Raw genomic sequence first — 22,161 nt, 5'->3', positions numbered from 1 at the left:
GGCACGCATATTCCAATTTTGGCCCCGGACCATCTTGCGACAGAGTACATCAATAGAAAGGGGTACTTCTCTAAGATATTGCAGGTGCTTGTGGAACGCGATGTGGTTTGGGAAGGTGCATGACACATGCATCTTCAGGAACACTGGCCTGTACGGAAAGCTCCAAGCAGAGACTTTGTTTCCAGACCAGAAGATCCCAGTGGGGGGATGTTGAAATGCCTATAGTGATCCTTGGGGAGATCCAGCGTACCCCTTACTCCCATGGCTCATGAAGCTTTACACAGGAAATCTGGACAGCAGTAAGGAACACTTCAATAATAGGCTGAGCAAGTGCAAAATGACCGTGGAATGTGCCTTTGGCAAATTAAAAGCACGCTGGTGCTGCCTTTATGGCAGGTTAGACCTAAATGAGGAAAACATTCCATAGTCATAGCAGCCTGCTTTGTGAGGCTAAGGGTGAAAAGTTTCCCCGGGGTGGCTCAAGGAGGCGGATCACCTGGCTGCTGAATTTGAACAACCAGATACCAGGCAGTTAGAGGGGCACAACAAGGGGCTATTTGAATCAGGGAGGCTTTGAGGCAACATTTTGATAATGAGCACCAGTTACATGTTTTTCTCTACAGCACTCTGCCATGCTTTGTTAACTTGTCACCTTGCATGAAAATTGTGATGATTCCTGACCGGGATTTGTAGTCAACAAATGATCAAACTGCCACTATGTATTACTGACAGCAGCAACCACCATGTGTAGGAGACAAATAACGACTCCTTATCTTTCAGAGATTTTGTTTTTATTAAACCAATTAACAATACACACAAAAGGCTTGATAGGAAGGGAGATAAGAGTGCAGAGTAGTGTAGTCTCTCATAGCTGTGTGTAAGTTCCACTATCATTTTGGAAGCTGTCAGAAGGGGTGGAGTGAACTGGGTAATGAGATGTTCCGAAGAGGTTGCAAGGAATGTGTGGGAGGAGTTTTGGGAGGGCAAGAAAAGCAGTTCTGTATTGGTTGTGGGGATGGGGTTGGGGGAGAGAGCATGCATGTGTTCTGCCTGGAGCATGAGTAGGGACGTCAACATCTTTGTTTGCTCCTCCATCACTTTTATCATCCGTTCCTGGACCTTTACGATGTGCTCCTCGCTCTCCTTTTTGTCCTGCCTTTCTATTTTAAATTTTTCCTTCAGGATCTCCCTCCGCTCCCCGCCTTCTTTTTTTTCCGGCTTCTGAGGATTGGAGAACCTCTCGGAATATGTCATCCTTGCTCCATCTTGGTCTCTTCCTTATCTGGTGGAGGCGCTTTGCTGGTGTGTAGGGGGTTCCTATGAAGGACACATCTACAAAAGCACAAGCAACAATACAGAGCAGCATGATTGTTAGTTCATGCACAGCATTGAATCATTATAGTAACATGCACCTCTTTTAACACACAAATCACTTTCTCACTCCCTTTGCAAGCCCACCTCTCAGCAAATGTCCTAAACATGGTGAGTTCGGCCTGGGTGGGCTTTGGGCATTCAAGATGGGGCAAACGGTATTAAGTGTGTGCTTGTTTGTTTGTGTTTTTAAGGGGATCAGTGCAGGTGACTAGAGACAGTATTGTAAATTCTGCCCCTATTTTCCACAGGCGGGGGTCATTGAAGCCGATATCTGACTCCTGAGGGGTATGCAAGGGTGCATCTCCTGCTTGCTTGTGGGTTCAGACCCAGTGCCTATGCTGCTCACCTGTGTGCTGCTTTGGTCCCTGCATAAGTAATTGCCAAGTGGAGCAGGAAAGTTTCCTACAATGGGGGAAGGAACAAAGCAGCTCTGCCATGGAACCTTTAGCAGAGGATTGGCGAGTACCTCCAGGAAAGTTTCCTTGAAATCTCAATGTGCATTAACACACTGTTCCGCTGCACTGCTTAGCTGCAGAGGGAAATGTGGAGCACACTCAAACATAGCTAGTCTGGTACATTTCTATCCCTTCACCCACTTCTACAATATACAGAGCAAAGGACAGCTCTACCTCATATAACTCAGCAGCATCAACTCAAAAAGATCACTTACCAGGGCTCTTCTCTCCTTCATCATGCGCATCACAGACAGAGTGCTGGGGCTGACTAGACTCCTCTGGAGTGGAAAAGAGATCCTGGCTCACCATGTCACTGGATGACCCTGCTGTGTTTGCCATGTCGTCCTCTAACTCGACTTCCTCATCCACGACTTTGTCTTCGGGATTAGGTCCACTGTTCATCGCCTCCAACCTCCCTGAAGTATCCCTGGTGGTGGAGGTGGGGTTGCTGCCAAGGATGGCGTCCATCTTAAAGAAGTGGCAGGTCTTCGGCGCAGCACAAGAGTGATGGTTTGCCTCCCTTACCTTTTGGTACACCTGGCTCAGCTCCTTTTTCTTTGCGCAGCATTGCTTCATGTCCCATTCATAGCCCTTATCCAACAAGTCATGAGAAATCTGCCTGTAGGTATCAAAATTCCTACAGCTGGAGCAGAGATGGGACTGCACAGCCTCCTTTCCCCATATAGTCAGCAGATCCAACAGCTCCGGTGTGTTCTTAGTGGGAGAGTGTTCCCTGCATGGAGCCGCCATGGTTAGCTGGGAAGATGTGATGTGAGCTCTCCATGCCGAGCTAACAGGAAGTAGAATTTCAAAAATTCTCAGACCTTTGAAGAGGGAAGGGCAGATGCCTGTGTGTCTGGGTGCAGGGCAGCGGAGTTCAAACTGCTGACCAGAGTGGTCAGGATGGCATTGTGGGATACCTTCTGGAGGCCATTTACAGCGATATAACCAAGCGCGGTTTCTACACTGACACTGTGTCAATATGACTTTGCAAAAAGCTCTCTGCTTCTCGTCGATGTGGTTTTATTTTGTCAGCAAAGCAGGAGAGTTTTGTTGGCAGAAGGAGTATTGTGGTGTGTACACCTCCACTGTTTTGTCGACGAAACCTGACTTTTGTTGCTACAACTGTGTAGTGTAGACAAGGCCTTGGACCAGTCTCTTACTATTGAACACCAGGATGGGACCTAATGTGGAGGACAGATTATCCAACATCTGCCTACAGCAGGGTTCTTACCATTTAGTACTTGCCACTGCCAAGGGACAGGATACTGGGCTAGATGGACCTTGCTTTTGGATTAAGTGTGTGGCAATTCCTGTGTTTCTAGTGGTGATTTACAAAGATGATTAATATTTACTAGATAATAAGGAAAAAGCGTCACTTCCATTAGGTCCTGTTCTAGTTGAGCAGATAAGATTCTTCTAAATATTTATTATTTTTACAGTGTCTTCACCAAGTACGCCCTCTGTGGATTTGTTTCATTTTAAAGGCTGTCTCCTTTTTGGCTTTAAAAGGTAAGATTTCATAAAGTAAACTCCCGCCCCCCCCCCCCCCCCCCCCACGTAACTGGTCTAATATCCCCTCCTGCACCCCACCCTTATGTAAATTTTAAATCTGAAAACTTAAACTTAATAAAAGTTGGTTTCCATTGACAGGTCAAAAAGTCCAGAGCACTCCTGCCCCCCCTCTACACCTTCCTCCATTAAAGTGACTAGATTGCTGTAACCTGCCTCCCGCCCCTCCCACCCCCAGTCCCCAGCCTAGTAGCAATAACATTAGCTGTATGATGCTGGAAGAGTGTAAAATTGACCTGAGACCTTGACCATGGCTATTTTATTTCTAGTCACTTTTTTGCATTTCTGCTGGTATTAAGTATCAGAGGGGTAGCCATGTTAGTCTGGATCTGTAAAAAGCGACAAAGAGTCCTATGGCACTTTATAGACTAACAGAAGCTTAATCCTCAGGATTAAACAAAGACTCTGAATGGCTAGCCAACTACAAAAGCAGTTTCTCTCCCTAGGTGTTCACACCTCAACTGCTGCTAGAAGAGGGCCTCATCCTCCCTGATTGAACTAACCCTGTTATCTCTAGACTGATTCTTGCCTGCATATTTATACCTGCCTCTGGAAATTTCCACCATGTGTGTCTGACAAAGTGGGTATTCACCCACGAAAGCTTATGCTCCAATACTTCTGTTAGTCTATAAGGTGCCACAGGACTCTGTCGCTTTCTGCTGGTATTGAAATAAAAAATATAGGTGTGTAGGAGCAAAGGAAGGTTTACAGCCCTCTGTATCATTTACTTACTTTGGTGGGAGGAAATTGAGTTTTAAACTTGATGAAATTATGGCTTAATGTAATAGAGAAAATTTCTTATTTCTTTTCAAACTATTCAGAAAGTAAGCTAAAAAGAACAGGAGTACTTGTGGCACCTTAGAGACTAACAAATTTATTAGAGCATAAGCTTTCGTGGGCTACAGCCCACTTCTTCGGATGCATATATGGCTGTAGCCCACGAAAGCTTATGCTCTAATAAATTTGTTAGTCTCTAAGGTGCCACAAGTACTCCTGTTCTTTTTGCGGATACAGACTAACACGGCTGCTACTCTGAAACCTGAGCTAAAAATGTTAGGTGTCGTCTTGTGTGCTATATTTGTGTCTGTGATTATTGAAGGCAGAACTGTTAGGCTGCTAGCCACAGTCATTTAGCTGGGAGGCAACATGATTCAGTGGATTGAGCACTGGAACGGGAGAAAGGAGATCTGGGTTCTTTTCCCAGTTCTTCCTTTGATTTACTGTGTGAATGCACAAGTCACTTATCCTCTGTGTGCCTTGTTCTCCCTGTCTCTAGTATGAGGATAATTATATTCGCTACATTTGTTAAGTACTCTTAATTCTACAAACTAAAAGCAGCATATGAGTGCTAAGTATTTATATGGTGTGCTGTAGAAATAAAATGCTAATTTTTGGTGTTCCTTTTTTTTTTTTTTTTTTTCCTTTTTTTCAAGCAACTGTTTCAAGAAATGTGTTGTTGCTTTATTTTGTTCTGTCTTTGTACTCTGTGTTGGAAATAAGAAATTGCTTCAAAATCTTCAGACATCACACACACATTTCCCCCCTTTTTAAACTTTATTTGAATCAAAGAGGAGGTTTGGTTCTTCGGGCTGGGTCCAAGGACAAATTCATCCAACGGTAGATGGAACCATAGCTGGGTTTCTGGTTATGTACCATTTGAGATGGAGCATGGGGCAAATGCTTTGTAAAAAGAGGCTTGATGTCTCAAAATAGGAGCTGTGTTATATGTTTGTGTTTTTGTGTGTGTGGGGGGGGGAGAGATTGTGTCTGTCTTTTGAGACTGGTATCTCAAGTATCTATTGCTTTTGTGAAAGGCACCTAATCTCAAAATTGTGGGTGAACCTTTCCAAGTGTAAGACCTGGCTTTGTGAAGGAAAGAATTCAAGTCTAGTGGCCACTTACCCCTTCTTGAGAACCTGCTGCTTTGAAGGCAGTGACCATCAGCCTCATCACAAAATCTCTTGTGAAATAAGCTAGTAGTGTAGTCCATCTCATGTATTGTAGTATTACCTTATCCTTTATCTTAATTGTTCTCCAATGTCTGTCCATTTGTAAGCTTTTTGGGTCAGAAATTTTGTCTTAATTTGTGTTTGTAAAGTGCTGTGTAAATGATCCCAATAAATTACAGGAGAACCCTGTTTATCTGATCTAATTGGGACTGGGGCCAGATCAGATCATTAAAAATCCAGATAATCCGGAGAATGGGAAAGTTCAATGCTGCAATGCCATCTAGTGGCCACAGGAGAGATCGCTGGCTTTTGGCCCTGGAGTCCTGGTGATTCAGTTAATGTGGAGAGCTGGATAGTGGAGGGTCAAATAAATGGGGTTCTACCGTACTTTAAAATTGGTAATATCAGAGCTTATTTAGTGAAGACTTACAAGCACTGATGTGAGCTAGGTAGGTTCTACTAAAGTGCCCCATACATAAATGAAACACCATCACTATTCTGCTATGCTAGTCCTGGGGGTCTCCCGGTCCTGGACTGCTGCTCTTGGAAAAATGTGTGGAATGCTATTGATGTGGACAACATTATGACGTTAGCCAAATTTGAACTCCTTCTCAAAACTTGAATATCTAATGTAACAAATTTTAAAACACTGTTACACTGAAGACAGTATTCGTGTTCAGAACCTCCTCTTTCTTTTTACCCAAGAAGCTCCACCTTCCTCAGAGAACTAGAATTATATTTACAGTAGCACCTATGGCCCCATTCAGGACTGGGAGCTTCCTTGTGCTAGATTCTGTACAAACATACAGTAAAACACAGTGCTTATCCTGAAGAGCTTTCAGCCTAACTTAAGGTCCCTCTTGCCAGTCTGTTCCCTATGCTAAACATGAGGCGAGCCCATCTCCAAGCAAATGACTCACTTTTCCTATCCACTTATCTCAACTACAAGTTATACTTCTTAGTTGCTCTTACTTCCTTCCCCAATTCCGTCCTGACCTGCTGATTCTGATTCCTTGGTCAAGAGCTAGCATCATGGGGAACTGGGTCACATTAATAGTACAATCTACGGGAAGAGGGAGGGTTCCTGGCATAACCAATCCAAACTAGCTGCACTCTAGTTTTTGCTCTCCTCAAAGCCTTATCCCTTATGGCCCCTGGCAATTAACCAGTTCCCTAATATCTAGCTGACAGTTAATCAACTGTGCCATTTGGTCCCAGTATCTCTCTAATGGCTTCAAAATATTTTTGGTGTCCAGATACTTTAGGAGGTTTTTTAAATAATATTTGGAAACAAAATATACTTCTAGCCATACTCTTAGTGTAATCTTGCAGAATTATACTAAGGCTTGTGATAAGATATTTTTTTTTTTTTTTTAAAGCAAAACAGTACTACTTAAAGAAATAATTGTTGAAGCAGTGACAAGGACAGCTAGTTGAGCACATCTGAAAGCTTTCTGTGCCCTGGAGGTTCACGTACCTCCTGAACACTGGCAGTTCAGTCCATAGTAGTGAAGGTAGTTCATGCTGTGGCATACTGCCATAATTTATTACCTGCATCCATACATCTTTAAACCACGATTTGAGGACTTCAATAGCTCAGACATAGGTTAGGGGTTTGATACAGGAGTGGGTGAGTGAGATTCTTTGGCCTGCGTTGTGCCGGAGGTCTGACTAGACGATCATAATGGTCCCTTCTGACCTTAAAGTTTGATTCTATGATTGTAGTCCTTTTTTGTAAAAGGGGTCTCTAGCATCTGACTGCATACAGCCTTCCTCACCTCACAGGTGTCTTTGCCAAGGGGCACTATTCTCCTCATTGAAGGTGGAGCTTCTTGGGGGGAAAAGAGTGGAGATTCTGAACATGAATACTGTTTTCAGTGTAAGAGTGTTTTAAAGTTTGTTACATTAGAAGATATTCAACTTTTGAGAAGGCGTTCAAACATAACCTATTAGTTAAAACGATAAGGTTTTTGCCCTTACGTTGATTTTGGGCCACTGTTTAACTCTCCTGTATAACATGAATCCCACCTTCACCACCAAACAGATATTCATATTGTATGGCAAATACTGCACTTAGCTGTTTGACTGTAAGTGGCAAGCAACTGGTACTAAAATTTCAGAAGTTTTCCAGAATCAATTATCAGAGACTATCAATGATAGGAGACTTTGGGAGACTCAGAGGACACCAGGTGTTCCAGAGTCCAAAGCTTGTCTCTTGTGACAGCACATTGCTATTCACTGAGTCTTTTTCATGATTAGGAAATGTCATGTTTAGGTCAGGCTTAGCCAGCACGTTAGGTAAACCTGACCTGTTCTCTACCTTTTTTCCTGGTAGAGGGACAGGGTAACGTCTCCAGCTTGATTTTTATTACATTTAATTGTGTTTATTATGGTAGTGCCTAAAGCCCAACGAAGAATGGGATCCCATTGTACTATGTATTGTACAAAAACAAAGTAGTAGATGGTTCCCGCTGTGAAGAACTTACAGGCTAAAAAGACAAGACAGGGTGGGGGAAAGGATAGAACACACAAGCACAATGAACAATCTGATAGCAGCAAACATCATGTTCCACTTTTTTAGGGGTGGTGGTGAGAGGGCTTGGCTTGGTTAGGAGGGGATAAGCTAAATGGAAGCAAAGTGAAGGGGAACCAGTGGATGGAGCAGGGGAAAAGAGGGGAAGATATGTAGTAAAACTGAGGTGAAGAGACTTAAGGAGAGGGTGGGAGCAGACAGCCAGTCAGCAGCACAGGGCAAAGAAAGTTGTGAAAACTGTAGAAAGTTCCAAATATCAGCTGGTTATGTTCCAGGCTACAACTCAGCCAGCCAAATTGAGCTACAAGATGTTACTCTCTGTCTCCAACAGGAAAAAGTAGAGTTTATTTTGGGCTTAACTAGCACGTTAGGTGAGGTTTGGCTAAGCTGTACCATTCTTCCTAGTCAAGACAAAACTTTAAGCCATCAGGGTTGCATTAGTTTCTTACAAAATTATTTTCTTTGTTAGAATTGCATATGCTCCCGAATGGTGAATTCATTAAAAGCTCTAGATAAAATAATGGTATATTACTGTTCCTTCTAAGTCTGCTACAATATCATCCAATTTAGATATACTAGTTGATAAATTTCTACTTTAAAAGCCATGTACTTGCTATCTGCAAGTATTGATACACAGTCAAATCCAAGTTGTGGGGATGGTGGGGATGAAAATAATGGTGGAACTTTCTGCTGTCTGCCCATGTGGAATGCCAATATGAAACTGCTCACAGTAGACTGCAGATGTTCAAAATACCATCAAATGTGTTCTGCTAGGCTCCTCAGTCTCCACCTCCGTGGGGCTTGGGATAATCACGAGTGGGGCTGGATTAAGGCAGATGCACAATAGGTACGTGCTCTGGACCTCTGCTCCCAGAGTAATGTGAATATATTGGAATTTCAGTTTTACATTAAAAAAACCAATTGGGTAGAAAAGCTTGAAAACATGAACTGAGTAACTGCTGTAGTGGTGTCTGCCTGAGCCTGCAGACCGCCTCCGGCAGAGTGAGGAGTAGAAGCCACTACAGCCTGGAAACTATACAAGAGCAGACTGCCCTCCCCTGCCTGTTCTGAGAGAGCCTAGGCTGGTTGGGTGAGAGAGTGGAGCACTGTATGATTTATTCCCCTTAGAGGAGTTCTTCAGATGCCCCTTCTGTTCTTCCCTTCTGGGCTTTTGGGTCCAAGGGTCAGATTGGCGGTTGGGGATGGTATCTTCTAGGCACCATCCACTCTTAGCACCAAAATGAGCCATAAACAGATTGTTCAGATCTTCGTAATAATTCTGTCAGCCATGAAACAGTTATCGGTGTTGACATTTAAATTATTTTTGGACAACTCCGTTCACTACCCATTGAGATGTATGGGGCAGTTCACAATGGAGAGTATTGTTTCAGGGTGTCTCCAAATTGGGACAGACATTGCTATGCCATTTACACTCAATTCATGTATTCAAGGTTTTGTTTGTGACTGTCATGGCTAGAATTTTTTTATGAAAGTTGAGAATCTAGCAAACTCTGATGAAGAAATTCCAGATCAGCAACCTGGCATCAGGTGTGCTGATTTCAAGCCCTGCACCCCACAAAAGACTTTGGAACTAAATGTTCAGTTTGAATCTTTACATAAGTAGATTTTAGGGCTAGAATCTTCGTACAACTCTACCTCCCCCCCGCCCCCCGGATACATAATAGATTTTATGTAAAAGAACCCACAAATGATTAGCCTGGACATTATTTTGTGTGTATGTATAAAAACGCGGTAAAGCAGTGCTCCGGGGGGGCGGGGCTGCACACTCCGGTGGATCAAAGCAAGTTCGATATAACGCAGTTTCACCTATAATGCAGTAAGATTTTTTGGCTCCCGAGGACAGCGTTATATTGGGGTAGAGAGTCAAGTGATCTGATAATATCAGTTGGTTGATATCACTATGAAGTGACATGGTAGATCAGTTATTAGTGTGGAAAGCTCACTAAAGCTCAGAGACAGCATTTTGTTTTCTCTATAAACTTGTGTTTGACTCATTTTTAATTTAACCTTTTTGTGCCACTGTCAGTCTAAGTGAAATACAAGTTGAATGTGCTTAAAAAAACAAACAAACCACCATGGATTTTTCTGAATGCTTTATAATCGTTTCCATGTTCCTATTTAGGCTGAGAGCTTGATATCTTTTAATGGGGGGTAAAAGAGTGTAAAATACAGGTTACACCTTTGCTCTTTGGGCTTATCAAAATTACTGCTGTTGTGATGTCTGATAGTTTTGATGCAGTGTTGGTGGTGTGTGTTTTGAGCTCTACTTTCTACGTAGTGTTTTTATGTTGTATAAAACATAGGAACTTAGGGTTTGCTATACCAGTTTGAATAACTGATTTGCAGTCTGGCAGCCTGCTCCCATTTTTGGCCTGTGTCCAATACCTGATGCTGCAAAGGAAACAATGAACCCCCCCCCCTCCCAAATAATGCAATTATACCATGCTATTTGTGGGAAGGGAGAGAACTTTTTTTTTTTTTTTTTTTTGCAACCTGCGTATAATCAGATTTACAACTGGAGCATGAGATTTGATTACTTCCTTTTCTGCATGTATAATTACAAATGTTGTTCACAAAAATTATTCACCCCTTTTTAAAATCTAGTTTTAGTGTTTGACTCTCTGGACTTTGCTGTAGTTAATTCCACATGCAACTGCATGAAATGTGACCTCCTATTCTGTGTTTGCCTGAAATTGATGTGAATGAAATACTGAATAGATTGGTGTACAAAATATCAGTACTGTTATCACCTGATAGAATAATAAACTTGTAAATCTCACTCTAGTCTTAATGGTAACTGTATGTATAGTGAGTCAGTTTTAAACAACATGGCAAACAAATGAATCTGCATGTCAGAAACAGAAATATTTATGTGAAATGTATATCTGTTATGTGAAAATATAATATCTTATGTAAATTTAAAAAAGTCTGATAAATAACCCAGAATAAGATGAACATTTACTGTGCACAGACACTGGGTGCTTGTTAGTGGTAATAGTCTTTGCTTTTTAAAAAATAATAAACTCAAAAATTATCTTACTGCTGTTTAATTTTTTATCCTCTGCTGCCCTCTTCAGGTCTAACAATATAGATCTTTGGAGCAAGGTAAGTGAAGATGGTAACACTGAAATTATAAATAGAACTATTTGGAATGCATTCAGAAACAAAATCTCTAACCACTACATGTTTAAAATGCACTACTGTGAATTTGAGTTCAGCTGCTGGTAACAGGCAGCCCTGACAGTAACTTCTGATCATGACATTTGTCATTAAGAAATTACGACACTTAATCTGGTCATGCATAGTAGTAGTATTAGGTTTGTATGGTAGGCATATTGAAGAAAAAACTGTAGATTCAGGAGCCAATTCCTATGACTCCGTTCCCTTCAAATGTTTGCTAGGACTTAAAAACAAAGCTTACGGTGAAAAAAATTGCACTGTGTTACTACTATGTTGTAGTAATATGGAGGATCTGATGTAAATGAACAAAAGCAAGGAAATTCCAGATGAAGGCAGTCACCCAGCTCAAGTCACAAACAGAAATCACTGTGATCATCTTGTCCTCCCAAGTGTGGTCCACGTTACATACCACCCCACAGTGTAACACATTTGGTAATATCTGCAGAGTACTGGATAGTGAAGTCGCTGTTAGATCAGGACTGAGATGCATTAATAGAGCTGTGAGTAAGAAGCTTTCACTATGTTGAGTTCAGCACCTTGCTTTCAGGAGTTTACTTAGTTTTGTTTTTAAAGCTACTATCCTGTACTTGTTTCACTGTGCCACGCTGAAGTATTGCATGGATCATAGCATGTTTTCATGATAATCTTGTGTGCTTCAATCTGCCTATGAGGAAAACTGAGGACAAAGTCGAAATTGTAACTTAGAATGTCATTTATTTGGGTTTAAGCTAATATAATTCAGCTAATATAAACAAGAACTGTGAAGCAAAAGTAGGTTGTTCTTGTGCTTCATTGCCTCTTTCTAATGTGGAAGGAAAGTCTTAAATTTTTTCAAATGGAAGTTTTTGGTGTGTTTTGGGTTTTTTTGTTTTCTTTGCTTTTTTACATTTGAACTATCAAGAATATCACACAGGAAATTCCCTCCCATTGCTGGAGGAGCCTGGCAAGATCTTTGGAGATATCAAATAGTGATGTCACAAGCATGAGGCTGTAACCTGAGCTGCTGCAGCTCTTTCCCACAACTGAGAAAGAGAGGATGCAGTTTCTTTTGTGACAGTAGCTGAGCTGAAGTTGTTTGCTAGATTTACAAGTAGATAAATTTTTTTCTTAAGGCATCCAATTTTAGAAAAAAGCTATCTTGCAATTCAGAAGTCAAGTATTGAAATTGAAAAATATCATTATAATGAACAAAGGTTGCGCCTCCAAGAAATCTCAATTTACAAGACTTCTTACTTTTTTAAAAAATTGAACATTGTAACAGTCACTCTTTTTGTTATTTCCTCTCATCCATTCCTCTCATGCCATTCTGGGATTTGATTTCTGGAGCAGTGGGCTGTATATTCTTGTGACTTTTCTGATATATTTCCAAGTACGAGTAAGAAAGGGGGGCGAGGGAAGCTGTAGTTTAACTGTCCACATCGTGTTTTCTTGGTGGAACTGAATGTGATGTAGGCATCCCAGAGCACGACAGATGTCTGGCTTTGTTTGTTCCTTTCTATTAGTAAGTGAAGATGCGTGGTCTCTCCTCCTCTTCCCCCCCGCCCCCTTTTCCATTACTTAAAATAGAGCTTTGTTCCCTCAGTATTTAGGTAACAACGTAAATATCTTTCTCACCCGTTTGGTTTAGCTTTGATACTAGCATCATGGTAGAAAAAGCCCAAATGTAGAACACTGACATACTTGAGAGAAAATGAAATTAGGACTTTATGTAATGGCTGTATCTTTGTATTAAGAAAAAACAAAGATGTTCTAAAGGTTTTTTGTATTTAGGGTGAGCATTTATCATATCTGTTTGGGGAGAGAAGGAACGTAGGGAGAATCCTTTTCTAAAATAAAATATTAGCTATTCCTTTAGTTTTATAAGACCAATTGGTCCAATGTCAAATTGGTTAGTCTTTATACACTTATATTTAAGACTAAAGAACTACATGTTTTTGTTGGTGCTTTCTATGTATGTACGAGGTGTCATTAAAAGTGAATTTACTCATTTTCAACCAAGGTTGCAACTGATGTGGAACATCTAAATTGTAGAAATTTTCAAATTAACATTTAGGGACATATAACTTTTTCTGCACAGCTTCACTTGTTTCAAACTGTAAGAAAATAAAAGCTCTATGGGCCAGTTTCAGGCTTTTCAGCAAATTGGAACATAATTTTAACAACTCCAGAAGTGACATTGGTTAATGATTGCTGTAAGCAATGTCTTATTTATGATCACTTACTTTCTAGGATGATACATAAACAGAATAGAATAGAGTCTAATTGCCATACCTCAGAAAACATTTCAGTTTGCAATATATTTTTTTTAAAGAAAAACCTATTATTTACCAAAAAAAAACTTCCTTGTATCTTATATTTTCCTAGTGAATTACTGTGATGTGGTATAGAATAATACCTTAGTGGAGAGGTACTTTATTATTTGGAGAATTCAATTTCAGATACTATTTGTCCTTGCTTGCTGCTGTGTTGACTGCAATGTACGATTATTCTGTCTTACCAGATAACTGAACTGTTGTACAAGGATGAACGTTATTGCCAGACGCCTCCAGGACCAACTGGTAGAGTTTCAATTTCTATGATTGTAACTTATCCACAAATCCGTTCTTCTGTGTAATGATGGGCTTGAGGGATTACAACAGTAAACACTGATTGCTTCTTGTTGAAAGTGAAATTTGAAAACATGTTGGGTAAAATCTTTATCCTGATAATCACAGCATATTTTATGAGATCCAGTGTGATCTTTCATTACTTTTTTTTAATTAAAAATATATTTCATATTTAGAAAAATGAGCAGTTTTTAAAGCAAAATAGAGATTTCAAATAAATCAGTCTGTGTCAATACTATTCATATAGTGAAAATGTTTAAGTAGAATCTTTTCCAGCTAATGTTCATTTTGATAACCTTTTCTAATTTTATAAAAGAAAATGGTACATATCAATCCAAATACATTATTTTGGAACAAATTGACTCTGTTTTCATTTAATCTAGATAAATACATTGTCTATTTTTTGTTTTAATTCCTATTTTTCTGAGTATAAGTTTCGTACAGGAAACCGAACCTTTTGGAAAGTCCTTAGCTCCTTCTTGAGGCTTGAATACAAGGCCATATACATTTTTATGCTTGAATGCATAAAAAAATTAGTGCTGTTAGCTAAGCCATCTTTGTTAATCTTGATTTTCATTGGCTAATAGGCAGCTCTTCACAGGATTATTGGATCTACTTGTTAAAATCATTTAATATTCTTTACTCTGTATTTATGTTCCACTAGCTGGCTATAAAAAGCATTTTAATATAAAAAAATGTGTAAAAGATACTGAATAAAATATGCAAAGCTTTAGGAAGCTATTTTTTCTTTTGAGCAATGACAAAATATTTGTGGCAACTATTTGGGGTAGTGGATAGGAAAGGGGGGGAAGGCCTTGGGCAGTACCACTTCTGTCACACAGTGGTGGAAAGAATAGATTGAAGTAAGATTCTGTACTGAAAAGCTGTCACTGGGTCTGAAAATAATTAATATTCCTTTCACTCACCAGTTAGATATGTGCTCCCAAACCACATAATCTCTATGCCTCAGTGATCATTGTTGCCATTTCAGAGCCTCTCATCAGGGTGACATCTCACACCAAAATGATTTCTTATAAATTAATCTTGATAACATGACAGTCTCAGTAATTTTAGTGGAATGCTTTCTCTTGTTTTTTTCCACAGAAGCTGTTGGCTATTTTCTTTATAACTTGATTGACAGCATGAGTGACTCAGAGGTACAGGCCAAGGAGGAGCATTTGAGACAATACTTCCATCAGCTGAAGAAGATGGTACCATTTCATTTTTTGCTACATAATGCCTGTCCTGCCTGACATGTATCTATTAGATTTGAAATTGCTGCTTTTAAGTACAACCAGACCACTTCTCAATGACATGCAAGAGCTGGAGACTTAAATTATGTCTGAGATAATTTCTGTTAGACAAATTTCAGTTTGGTTGTGTTTCAAAACTCATGTAATTTTCCCCCCACCTCTTGATACAGAATGTAGTAATCCCTACAAATATCTACAGAGGCATTCGCAACCTGCTGGACTCCTATCATGTTCCTGAATTAATTAAGGTCTGTGGTTATATAGTAATTATTTTATTTCTTTAAAATATAAAATATATATGGTGTGTGTTCCAGGAATATAATCTTGCCAAAATAGATGTATTTAATTAACTGTGTAAACACTTCATCCTTTCCCTAAATCTTCTTTGCTCTTGAAACCCAATTTTATTTTAGGATATTTGTGAAGAGCTACATTTGATGAAAGTATTTTAAAGAATCAGTCTTTTCCTTTTAATAAATCTAATAACACTAGAAAAAAAGCTATTGTACTTGCCACAACATTTTTAGCATCTTAAGCTCATTTTATTCATATAGTTTGTTCTTTTTATTTACTGATATTTTTGTCTTATTAAATTTTAGGATATAATTTTATTGACTGATACAGAAAAGTTGTCAGTAGCAGAGATTCCAAAAGTAAGTAAATTAACTAATAGTTGGATTTCTTTGTGGCATAGTAATCAAATTTTTATTTTTTTTTTTTTTTTTATTTTTTTGGATCATGCATGAAGCTATTAACTAGTTCTCAGCGATATAGTTGTATAGTCTACAACTAAAAGTATTCCTGTTTGGGAGGAGTTTGGGGGCCATGCAGAAGGAAGCACAGTCTAGTAATTAATACACAAGATTGGGAGTCAGAATATGTAGGTTCTTCCTCCGACTTGCTGGTTGAGCGTGGCAATTCACTTAGGTTCCATGCCTCAGTTTCCCCACTTGTAGAATTCAGCTCATGGTGGTGGTGTGACGCTTATGCACTCTGAACTCCTTGAATGACAGGAGTATAAATCCAGTATGGTGGTGGTTATGTGGCATCAAGTCTTTTTTTAATCTTCAGTGGGCCTAGATCAGAGAGGTAAAGAAACAGGCCTCTTCTCTCTACTTCTATCACTAAAGAAATGAACCTGAGAGAAGCAGATGTTTCCACACTGTAAAAATGTTAGACTTCAAAGCTCCCATGGCTTCCGTTTTTATTATGCCATTGTCTCAAGTTTTAACTAGCATCAGCTCCTTAATTAGCTACAGCATTCTTAATTGTTACACATTTTTCTTTTGAATTAGGAGTGAACAGGTTTCATCTTCCTTTGGCAAAGTGACCTATTAATTTTTTTTTTTTTTTTTAACTTTGTTTTCTTTTTATCACCTGTTTTTAGAACACTGAACTTGAAGTGTCTGCTTTGGAGGAGGAACTGGAAAAGCTAAAAGCTGAAAAGCAACCTATTGGAAATGTCCTGAAACAGCTTATAGTTGCTCTCTGTGCAGAAGGGGTAACTTGAGCAAGGCAGAGATAATTGCAAATGCTGAGCTATGTTTAAAAGGAATGTAGATGACTGTATTATGGATAGATGTAGTTAAGCAAGGACAAGCGCAGTGCTTGAGGTTTCAAGGTTTGATGCTTATAAATCAAACATAAGTGCAAAAAAGCAATTAAAGAAAAAGGTTAACTAATTTCAGCTACACCTTGAATGACATGTTTTGGGATTGCTGAAGTTTGTTTACGATAATCTGCAAAGTGAATGATAGTAACAGCTGTGATAGGTTTATCATACATGCCAAATGTCCTTTCAAGCCATGGCTCCGGTCTCTTGTATCTAGATTGTCAAGCAACTGATACATGCAGTAGTCATTTGCAAGTCAAATATTACTAGGTTGTTAATGCAGGGATTGAAATTCCATTTTCCTGCTGGAGGAAAGCTCTTTCTGAGATAAAGAGGCTCTTGCCTTCATTCAGCGAGCGTCCAGCTGTAGCTCATATTCATTTTAGTGGGTCTGCAATTTGTGGGATATCAGACTTTTGTCCAATTTCTTGTTCAGTATGATTTTGTCATATACCCATGGTTTTACAAAGGGCCATAACTGTGTTTAAGATTATAGCATAGTATTCAGTATTGCTGTAAATCCAGCCTTTGGAGAGATTCTGTTTCTCAAATGACTGTCTGTTATAATGCTGTACCTGAGACTATAAGAATAGTCTGATAAGTCATAGGCTTTAATATGGCACCCATTAAATTGTATAAACAGCAATGCAAAATACATATTTTAAAAGATTATGGCAAATGCTGAAGCAGCCTGTTTGTTGATTAGATTATGAACTGGTTTCTTGTCTTACAAAGTTTTTTCAATTTTATGTTTAGGATATTGGTGCCTGATAAAATTAAAGCATGTCATTGTACATAAATATTAGTCCATATTCCATAATAAATCATGTTTGTAGTGCTATGTGTGACAACAAAAATCAGTCCATAATAAAACATTTAGACACTGCAATTAAAACAGGTAAACTAACGCCTAAAATACACCTTTCAGTTAAGTTGAACTGAAACGTTTTGGGAACAGGTGAATTTATTTTTTTAAATAACTTTTATTATTAAAATTAGTTAAAGCAATACCAACTTTGTTTCACGAACATGTTTTTTTGGTATTAAAACACTAAAGCTATTCATACAGCTACATACTGAACCCTAGCATTCATAATGTCGTATTGACTTCTTCTGTGGTTCACATCTTTGCTCTGTTCCTCTTTTTTAGAATATGCAAAAAGCCCTTGAAGTGAAAGCCAAATACGAACCGGACATGGTTGTTGGTGGCTATGCAGCCTTGGTACATTTGTGCTGTCGACATGATAATGTAGAAGATGCAATGAACCTGAAAGAAGAAGTGTAAGTACACCGGCACTGAAACATGTCACAGAGATTTATGCTGATACACAGTCCTTGTTGAATTAAGTAGGTTGAATATTAACCCCTTCATACATTTTTAATTAGTTTTCCCCCATGTGTATAATTCTTAAGATCAAGAATTTTTGTTAAAACAAGCAATCCTCAGATTATCACACTTTTGAAAGTGTGTGTGTGATGTATTATCTTAAATAAGCAAATGATTATGTTTTTGTCAACAGCCTTTAGCCTTTAAATTCAGGTTTGTTTTTGAAAAATGGTAATATAACTACATTTATATTGCATCAGAATAGCAATGCTTGTAAGTGACATTATATTTTAAGACCTGTCAGCAAACATTTCCTTTTTAAACCTCCATTTTCAGAGATTATATCTTGGTTGTGAAAATTAGCTCCCAGCTAAAATGTGTTACGCATGGTTTGTCTGGGAGCAAATTGTCTTACAGAGCATCCTCCTTTCTTGTCCCTTTCCCTCCTCACCCCCCAAAAAATTAAAATTCAATTTTAATGTTACAGTGAATCATGATAGTTATATATAGCTTTTGCATACTTTTGATTCTCCCACTTCCCTTGCTAAAATTTATCCATAATGTGGAGGGAGCTCTATCAGTGTTGAGAGAGACACAAAATGGCTCACTTGTTAGCATTGGGAAACTTGCTATTGTGTTTATGTAGTAACTCTTTCCATACTGTTTTTTTATGTAAATATCTCATCATGAGATTTTACCAAGTACGATTCTGAGTTTTATAGTAGTGCTTCAAAGGTGCCAACAAGTGCCTTAAAAAGCACCTTCCTTCTTCAATACTCTTGGGAAAGTGACTAAATTAAAGAAACAATACTATGAATAGTAGAAATTGAAGGGGCTACAAAAGGTGGATGACTTTATGTTCAGTGCTATTTGTAGTGTAATCGCTGACGGGGTGTTTGCAAGAAGAAGTTTCTGTCTTAAATATGGGAAAGGTGTGCCTTGTTCTTCCCTACTGTCAAATTGATAAAGACATCCCGTTTTTAAACTCTCTGAAAAGTTTCTTTGCTGCCTAATATCCTTTTTTTAAAGAGAAAAAATGTACTTCAATGGCAAACTTTGACTGTCAGATTCTCTCTGAAATATTTTAATCCAACTTCTGTGTAACTAATTCCATACCTTTGTTGCTTTGTCTTTAAGAATAACCCTTCATTCTATATACATTTAAAAAACTGAACTTCTATTAATGCAGTTTTTAATATGTTCTAATTTTTAGCTTCCGTAAAGATTCATCTGTTGCTCTTGACACAAACAAGTACTTAGCCTTGGTGGAAGTCTTAGGAAAGCATGGCAGACTAGAAGGTAAGCCATTTGCTTTCAGTATAAGTTTCTGCTGTATAATAAAGGTATCTTGCCAGTGGACTAAAAATGTGAGTTGATATTAATGGTATATCATGTCCTGCAAAGTGCTTGAACATTTTGCATACAAATTTGCATGTGAATTCAACCAGAGATGCTTGGACAGTACAGGCCATTAGTTTTAATGGATTGGCAAGCTTGTCATTTACATTTGCACAGCTCAATGCTTTTTGCATTTCTGCAGCTAGTTTTTATTAGCATTGCTGTTTGGATTGAGTTTGAAGTTCATGACTTATGGCACAAATTGCGTATGTGCCTAGACTAATGGCTTTGTTTTTGCTTAAGAAGGTCTGAAGGCTGAACATAGAACCTATAAACATAACCTTCTTGTAAGGGTCCAAACACTGCAGTAAAAATCCAGTAACTTGTTTTATGAAGTATTTTAATATTTTTTTAATGTCGGTATTCATTTATATTTTATTTACATTACAGTTTAAAGTCTGTGTGATAGATTGATTTGTAATTTTGGCTTTTAATGAGTGTATTGCATTCGATACCCAAACTGGATTCCTAGGTCTTTGCTGTAAATTATATGGACCTCATGTCTAATAATGTAGGAAGTTCTTAGGCTGATTATTATAACCTACAGGATATTGCCAATTGTTTTAAAGACGGGCTACAAAGTCTAGCCAACATAACTCAATCTTTCAGTTTTTAATCTTACATTATGGCTATTTTCTTTGTTAATGTAAAATTATACCTCTTTTTCTCATCAGATGATTTCATTGAAATTTCACTTGACCACTTATTAGAATTATATTCAAAACCCTTCCCCCTTCCAAGTGACAATAAATTAGATCCTGGTCACCTCTACAGTGAAGAAGTATGGCTAAATTTTCTGAGTAGCATTATTTTCTGTGGTACATTTGTGATCTGCAAAGCTCTTTTGAAACATTAGCCTGCTTTTATTGCTTTTATGTAAAGTGGTCAAAACATTTTGCCTGTGCAATAATTAAGAACATTATAAAAATGCACTTATTCCATATACCAAAATGTTTGTTTCTGCCTTCCTAATGAAGCTTAATGAACCTAATGTTTTAACATGCAGTCTGTTAGAAAGCTTTCATTGGCTCTCCTTGGCTAATTAGTATCGACACAGCAAACAGGCCCTATCGGTATCAGACCATTAGTCTGGCTGTATATTCAGTGTAAACACATCTTTATTATCTGGCCTTGTGACAAGCCATCTGCTAAAGAAACAATGGTGTGATTTAGCAGATGTTAGCATTGAACGATAAAAGCATCCATTTAGTGGGATCTTGCAGCTATAGGGCAGACTGTACAGGGTTATGTGGTGCAAAGTGGGCACACAGTTCCTATCTATAATTTGTAGTCAAAGTTGCAGTGAATGATAAAGCCATGCTATTGTGGATTTATAATTGTAGTCTCGTTTAGAAATGCAAGTAGTAATTAACTTGAAATCGGCATTATACACCAGAATTTACATTCCTGCTGGGTTTGAAATGCTGTTTTAATAGCAGTTTGTTTTCCCTACATGAAATTACCTAAGGGTCTTTTGTGTTGTTTCATTGTAGATGCTATTAACATTCTAAAGGAGATGAAAGAGAAGAATTGTCCTATCAAAGATACAACAGTCACGTTCTTTTTCCACATCCTTAATGCTGCAGCCATGCGAGGTGAAGTTGAAATGGTGAATCGATTACATGAGTCCATTCTGACACTGGGCTTAGCAAAGCCTTCTACTAACCTCTGTTGCCCTCTGATTACTGTTCACCTTGAAAAGTAAGTTTTCTGAGGCTTGGTATTAAGGCTAGGGTATGAGCTAATATTTTATCATATTACATGATTTATTTATTATACACATACTCTATCTTCACTTGTGTTTGTGTGTATATTAAAGTAAAACTTTTTGTGAGACTGTTTTAGATGGAACACTTTGAAAAACAGACCAATAGCTTATTTTTTGTTAATTATATTTCCTTTCATGGTGCCTACATGAGAGCTATGATTATGTCACATTGAGCAAATTTTGATTGTGTTAAATTCGTCTCAAATTGGTTGTTTCAGATTTTAAGCCTTGCAATTGTGTTTGAATAAGGGGGATATTTGGTCATAGCATGCTACATACATTCCTAAGTTATTGAGATAAAAAGCATGTGTTCCCCACCCAAAAGATGTATATATTTCATTGTCACTGCACATATCAATAACACTTATTTAGGTTGAAGTTAGGTTTCCTTGTCCACTAAGTAATTAGGTGAAAAGATAAGAAATCTGATACTACTCCCAAAGTATCACCATATAGTCTGGGTGCTCAAGTCCAAATATTTCCCATTACTTTTCCATTTGTACCAGTAGTATAATTCAACAGGAGAATGAACTCCGTGCATTTGTTCTGGCAGGAAATAATTTTCATACACTATGTGGCATATATCCTTGCGTAGTCTTCTTAATATGAGACACAGTTACTTGAGAAAAATTCCACATTTGAACTGTATATAATTGGTTTTTATCACAGGAGTGTCAAGATTTAGGTACCCCCACCCCTTCAACACACAGTCTTCAGTGTTCAATCTTTTTCAAGTTTTCAGTGCTTCTCTTCTATCCATTGGTGCTGGAACTAGGGGTGCTGGAGGTGCGGCAGCACTCCCTGGCTTGAAGTGGTTTCCATCAAATACAGGGTTTACAGTTTGGTTCAGCGGCTCTCAGCACTCCCATTATACAAATTGTCCCAGGACCCCTGCTTCTATCTATTTTGGATTCGGTCTCAATTCTTCAACAGTCTCTTCCAATTTGGTCACTGATTTAATATAAATATATATATATATATATTTTTTTTTTTTAAATAAACCCCATATAAAATATTACTGATGTATTCACAGTGCCATCTATTGAACAGTCAGTCAGCTTTCCAGAATATGTGCTTGCTAACACTGGAACATCCAATCATTGTTATATTAAC

General features: G+C 38.4%; 1 protein-coding gene across 1 annotated transcript in view; it reads left to right on the top strand.

Annotated features, from left to right (window-relative positions):
• The window catches only part of LRPPRC (leucine rich pentatricopeptide repeat containing), a 170,492-nt gene that overhangs the window by 48,248 nt on the left and 100,083 nt on the right, over positions 1-22,161 (top strand). The window contains exons 14-23 of the mRNA XM_065401034.1: positions 3,272-3,341; positions 10,982-11,009; positions 13,585-13,642; positions 14,795-14,901; positions 15,114-15,191; positions 15,543-15,596; positions 16,331-16,444; positions 17,706-17,836; positions 19,096-19,181; positions 20,774-20,981. Of these exons, the coding sequence (XP_065257106.1) occupies positions 3,272-3,341; positions 10,982-11,009; positions 13,585-13,642; positions 14,795-14,901; positions 15,114-15,191; positions 15,543-15,596; positions 16,331-16,444; positions 17,706-17,836; positions 19,096-19,181; positions 20,774-20,981 (934 nt within the window). The remainder of the gene's footprint in view (positions 1-3,271; positions 3,342-10,981; positions 11,010-13,584; positions 13,643-14,794; positions 14,902-15,113; positions 15,192-15,542; positions 15,597-16,330; positions 16,445-17,705; positions 17,837-19,095; positions 19,182-20,773; positions 20,982-22,161) is intronic.

Source organism: Emys orbicularis, chromosome 3, assembly GCF_028017835.1.
Source record: "Emys orbicularis isolate rEmyOrb1 chromosome 3, rEmyOrb1.hap1, whole genome shotgun sequence".
Taxonomy (NCBI): Eukaryota; Metazoa; Chordata; order Testudines; family Emydidae; genus Emys; species Emys orbicularis.
The sequence above is the reverse complement of the archived record's forward strand: the minus strand, read 5'-3'. Positions and strand labels throughout refer to the sequence as shown.